The sequence below is a fragment of the Fusarium oxysporum genome, chromosome 3 (genome assembly GCF_000149955.1).
Source record: "Fusarium oxysporum f. sp. lycopersici 4287 chromosome 3, whole genome shotgun sequence".
In the NCBI taxonomy this organism is placed as follows: Eukaryota; Fungi; Ascomycota; class Sordariomycetes; order Hypocreales; family Nectriaceae; genus Fusarium; species Fusarium oxysporum.
The window spans coordinates 1,310,250-1,316,249 of record NC_030988.1 but is presented as its reverse complement, the minus strand read 5'-3'; the positions used below and the strand labels follow the sequence as shown (position 1 = coordinate 1,316,249).

Below are 6,000 nucleotides of genomic sequence, written 5' to 3'. Positions count from 1 at the left end.
GCAGAAATAGAGGTGGATGTGGATGAGGAGGTCGAGTCGGTGATTGAGGTGGGTGTCAGGTCAGAGGACGAACGTGATGACTTTATGGTCGTAGCAAAGCACTGCCAGCGCACACGGAGCGGTCGGGAGGTCAAAAAGCCACGCAGACAGTAAAAATTGAGCAATTTTCTAGAAACTTTCTCCAAAGCCTCATTTATTAGTTGAGAATCGGGCCTGTTTTTGTGGACATCAAAATTTGGATTTTGTATGGGAGGGGCGAAATTTTGGTTATGCATTAGGTGGGGTTATGCATTAGGTGGTCCTGGATGGTAGCAGGTCAACTTGAAGCCCAATCCCTCCAAGTGTTCAGTTTCCTATCTTCGGCGGCTGAAGCGAGCCTGCTGTTAGTTATTTGAGGCGTCAGAGAATGTAGTTAGTTAGTTAGTATTGATTTCTTGATGCTAGGTTAGTATCGCTTGGACCATGTCTGTTCCAGGCGACCTGTAGCGATCGCGAACCTGATTGTGGCTCGTACTGCGTCCATGTTTGGCGTCCATTCCTGACCGTCTGATGCTGCCTTACCCAGGGTTCAAATCCACGACACTCCACGACACATTTGTGAATATGGCGTGGATATGGATGCTGACTAATAACTTCGATGTGGAATGGGTGGAAATGGATCCATTATGGAAATGAATCCATATTGTGGAATTTGTGGAATGGAAACCTACTTTGTCTAACAATGGTAATTAGTGGATCGCATCCATGCCTTGGTGACGTCGATGTTTTTGTCACTCGTCCATTAGAATCCTATCTAGCGACCCGATCAAACCGGCGCGCAACCAACTCCGTAGTGTCTGGCAAAGCCCAATTGTACTGGCATCTAGCCTATTGCGGCTCTTGGTAACCATGCGGCCAGTGGTCGAGAATAGCCTCTCACACTCGGCTGACATTGGTGGCACAGTAAGCAGATCCAAGGCCATCCTAGACAACCGGGGGTATTTGAGTCGCCTTATGTGCCAGTATTCGTAGGGATCTGTGACAGAAGCATCAGCATCCTCGATATCACGCTGCCACTGCTCGTATTCATCAAGATCCAGACCGCCAACTGAGGACCTAGGGGATTGAGCTGGGGATCGAATTGGCGACTCGGTAACAGAAATCCCTCCAGTCGTCAGTCCTCGCTTCTTTGTGCGCCACGCTGTGAACTTGTTTCTTGAGGTCTTCAGCCGCTTATTGGCAGGCAACTCAATCTCTGGGTCATCAACCTCCAGGTCCCTATACTCTCTCTCCCAGAGATCCTGGACCATCTCCTTCGCCTTGGTAATCCACAATTGTCTTTCGTCGTCGTCTCCCCACAAATCGTCAAACAGTGCCCACCGGTAGGCAGGATGAAGAACTGCAGCGCCATAGATCAGGGGGCTATCATTCAGGTGCTCGTAGTATTCGTTCAATTTGAGCCAACCCAGGTTGATGTTGACAGCGAGGTGATGGCCGTGCGGAAAATTGGCGACTGCTCTTTTCGCGGATTCGAGGGTTTCGAGAAGAAATTCGTACGCGTGAATAAGATCCCAGCTTGTTCCTGTACAAGCCATCTGTTAAAATAAGAATCGGGCCGCTTTTGAGAAGTCTAAGGCTTACCAGACAGTGGAGGGTCGATCTCGTTTTCCTCGACCTTTCTCCGGTGTTTTCCCTGTCCATCGCCCTCAAGGCCTCTCACAACCAGCTGGAAGTCAAGCAAAATGTCGTAAAGAGTCCCGAGCACATGCCAATCATCAGGTGTCATGCGATTCTCTTCCTTCAGGAAGAAGGGCAGCTTGGAGCCCTTTTTGATGTGGCCAGCTCTCGTCAAGTTGACCTTCTCCCACTCGTTTGACGCTCTCTGGACAAAAGAATTATAAAATGGCCTCAAGAGGAGAGCGCGTTCAATCATCGAGAATTGAGAAAGCCACCGGGTAGCATTGTCGACCACAACTCCAACTGGACGGTGTTTCTTGAGCTGAGCGTCATCAGAGAGTTGGCTCTCGACAGCCTGTACCTTCTTGAGCATATCGGTCCACGTGTCCGATCTGCTCACCTCCTAGGTCTTCGTGAGTATAACAAATAAAGCCGGGGACTCAGCCACCTACAACAGCAAAGTTATGCCATTTTCCAACAGAGCCTCGCCTCCTCCAGACTTCATGCTCCTTCGCTGCCGTGTGAAGTCCTTCGAAGACCTCTTTCTCGAAAGCATCCGGGTTCTTGCCATACAGCATCTGTTTCACTACTATGTTGACAACGTGGCCAACGCAGCGAACCCATCGCTTCTCCCAGTCGAAGCCAAACTCTAATCCAAGCTCCCCCATCGAGGTTTTATTGTTACCGGCATTATCCAATGTGAAATACCCGAGTTTATCGCTGATCTCGTACTCCCGAATGATCTCGATAATCTGCCCGGCGATATTCTCGCCTGTGTGCCGCTCTGTAAGCTCAGGCAGTCCGAGGACACACTTCTGTGGCCGATTATTTGAATCCCGAAACACACATGTGATGCCGTATAAGGGCGTGTCGGTTACCAGACTTCCAGCCATCGTACTGGATATGGATCTGTCCCGGACTCTTTCGCAAAGCATCTTTCACTCTTTCCATGTTGTTGGTAAATTCTCGTTCTGCGATGGCACGCACGGTCACGTCAGTAATGTTAGCTTTTGTGATCTCGACAGATGGATTGAGGTAGTTGAAGATGTCTCGAAGATCTTGATCGTTGACGATCGAGAAGGATTGGTTAGAGTTGACAATCCAGTTGACAAGTTTCTGCTGGAATACAGTTTTGTCGAAACGTTTGATCAAGGTATTGATCAAATCTTGTTCCTTCGGCTCCTTCGGGTTCAACTGTAGGATTGTTGCAATGGACTGATGTGCTTTCTCGGATGCCTTTGTAGGCTTTTGCCTCTTGCCTGTCGGATCCATGATGCCATTGTGGTCCGTGTACAGGGGGCCCTCAGCGTTCTGCAACCCTTTGATGGCGTAACTCTTTGGCCTCGGCCGCTTTTGCTTGATGCAAAGGCAACACACCCATCGGCGTTCCCCCTTATCGGCATGCTGGATATCGTAGCCGAACTGATATACCCATTGACGCACTTGGCCGTCTCTCTCCGTCAAGGTCCAGCCTTTGTAGAGCTGAAAGAGTCGTTGATTGTCTTCTTCTGTACGTTCTGGAACGGGTGTGGTTGACTTGGTAGGATGAAGGGTGGCCATTTCGGTTTGGAGTAGTCAGGGCGTGAGTAATAGTAAACCCTCCTAGAATAGACTTGTTTGAACTTTGTGTACGGGTAAAACGGAGTGGAAAATTGTTGCTATTGCGTTGTTATTGGCTATGGAAAGTACTTAGGGTATGCGCTATTTCACAAGGAAATCCAGGTATTTTCAAACCCCACCTAAATTTCCATTCCTTTCCACAATTTCCACATGTGGAACATGTGGAAGGGGTTCCGTGGCGTGGATGTGGAAAAGCTGAAGCCTACGTGGAATGGAATGGAATGGATATGGATCCACATTATGGATCCATATGTGGATTTCGTGGTATGGATTTGGACCCTGGCGGCATCCTTAAGCCTCGCAGGCCGAGCTGGCTCGAGGGCGTCTGCAAGCCATGGATTAAAAGCACGAGGGCGAACCAGGGACCGTAACCGGCAGCTTTCCCTGCTCGATTTAGGGATTGCGAGGACGGATATCCCATCCGCGAAAGTCCAGGCAAGGCCCCCTTGGGTCAGATCGTGGCCTCGAGGAACAATGCGAATTGATGGATCAAGGCAAAGCCATCGCAGGATCAATTTAGGAATCGATGACATGGGAAAGGATCACCGACACTATTTAAGACTTGTCCATCATGACTGCCTGGCAGAAAACTAAACGAGTACTACACCAAGCTTGGAGACTCGCCGTTGTTCGCTGCATCCATCATCCTCCACCCATCACTCGGTATGAACTATCTGGAGGTGAACTGGGCGTCGGAAGAGCAGCTTGTGTGGGTGAGGGATGCCAAAATTGGACTATCTGACTACTTGGACCGTTGGTACCACTGCAACCGGCCGGTGGATGAGCAGCAGAAGATGATCATGGACACATCGACATCCTTAAGCGTACCAAGGACGACAACTGAAGTTAGCGTGTTCAAGCAATGGATTAAAAGCAGGACAGCGAAGACTACGGTGATGGGAAGCGAGCTTGAGCGGTATCTGCGGCTAGAGCCGCAAGAGACTGAGGATCCAATCGAGTGGTGGATGGCTCACCAGGGACAATTCCCGATGATCAGCCAATTGGCTCTCGATATACTCGCGATACCGGCGATGGCGACTGATTGCGAGAGGTCGTTCAGCCTAGCCAAGCTAACGCTGACGACGCAGAGGCTTTCGATGACGACGGAAACGCTGGAGAAGTTACAATGCCTTAAGAACTGGGTCAGACATGGTGCGGTGAAGCTAGGGGCGACAATAGGTGGGGGGGAGGAGGTCCAATGGGAGATTGGAGATGTTAGCATGGAAGCATAGAGGGTAAGATTTGAAATATTTGAAATATTTGAATAAATATTTCAAACAACAAATCCAGTCTTGAGAGTTATCAAATATCTCAAATATGACCCCGGATTTGATTTGTTTGATTTGAGGGCAGCGCTGCCTGTGGCCGTGAAGAACTGATAATGCCCCCTCACGTCACTGTAGCTATCGTGGTATAAGTGAATCGCCTCAATGCGTGCGGTAGACAAAGCAGAGCCTTTTCCTTTGGTAAGAGTTCTCTATTTCCACATCAAATACTATCGTGAAGATATATAATGTACTTCAAGATCCCTCTCGGCGGCATCCCAGATATCTTGCATGCCTCGCCGCCTAGAGAAGGGCTGCTTTGCCATCTCTATCCTTACATTCTGCTCAACGCTCTCGTCCTCAGCCTTATCCCAGTCAAGATAACTCATCATCTCCTCCTTAGTCCACTCTCTCATGTTAGTTCCGGCCCTACAACGCCTCCCCATTTGCTTATAGTCAAGGCACCAGTTATATTCCGCTTTGCTATAGCGTTGAGGCAACCCCATAGCCCTCCGATACTGCTGGTTAGTCTTGAGGCCCCCTTGAGGCAGTGTAGCATACCAAGCTTCTCGTGCTTCCTTATATCGTTGGAAAATAGCACGGGGGTCATCAGGTTGTAATACAGGCACACGTGGTGTAGTAATAGCTGCCGATTTAGCTGTTGGAGGAGATACCATATGGGTTGTTGTGTGTGTCGTCATATGCGTTGTTGTATAAGCTACAATCTCGGATATAACGGAGACTCCTGATGGGGATGATGGGGATAGCGAGCGGGTTACAGAGCGAGTAGCTGTATGTGTTAATGTGTGCGTTGTCGTGGTGATCGGAGGGGGGGGGCTCCAATAGATCTTCGTATCGCAATGGGCACGCTTTCGATGTCATCTTATGGCCATAGTTATGGCATCTCGAGCATTTTGGCAGTGCCCTTGGCTGTGATGCCTTTTCAATGGCTTCGAAGGCAGAAGGCTCACGCTGCGTGCTTGACGATGGCAGTGTCGAATTAGCTGCTAGGCGATCAAATAGCTTGCGAGGCTCGACAATAAGCTGGGGGGTTCCTGAGCGTTGGAGGTGCCAATGTGAATGGAAATGGTATAGTTGAAGGGGCAGACCTCGCGCCAGTAAAGGCTGAAGGTTATGAGCGCAAGGTAGACTGAGAGTCTTTGCGAAGACCCCTGTACACGCGGGAATCTCCTTTAATAGCCGTGCCCGTTGACCATCAACCTTCCGCAGGGCTTCGTGTGAGATCCAGCCGCGGATATTGCCATATAACACCCCAGATATATCGAGAGGTGTGGTGATCTGCTGCTTGGCCTGGTTGGCCTTGAGCTCGGAAAGCTGATTCGATAGAACAAGCTTGATGATCCTCCAGGCCTCAAAGAGGTCAACTTGAGAGTGTTTCAAATGACTCTTAATGAGCTGATGAATGCCCTCGGCCCGAGAGGTAACAAATTGCTCGAAG

General features: G+C 49.6%; 1 protein-coding gene across 1 annotated transcript; it reads right to left on the bottom strand.

Moving 5' to 3' along the window:
* Positions 1 to 770: 770 nt before the first annotated feature.
* Positions 771 to 3,216, bottom strand: FOXG_12591 (uncharacterized protein; the record flags this gene model as incomplete). Its single annotated transcript, XM_018392415.1, has 5 exons — positions 771 to 1,561; positions 1,621 to 2,059; positions 2,109 to 2,553; positions 2,577 to 2,599; positions 2,644 to 3,216. 5 exons carry the CDS (start codon positions 3,214 to 3,216, stop codon positions 771 to 773), a joined length of 2,271 nt encoding a protein of 756 aa, XP_018252079.1.
* Positions 3,217 to 6,000: the final 2,784 nt, after the last annotated feature.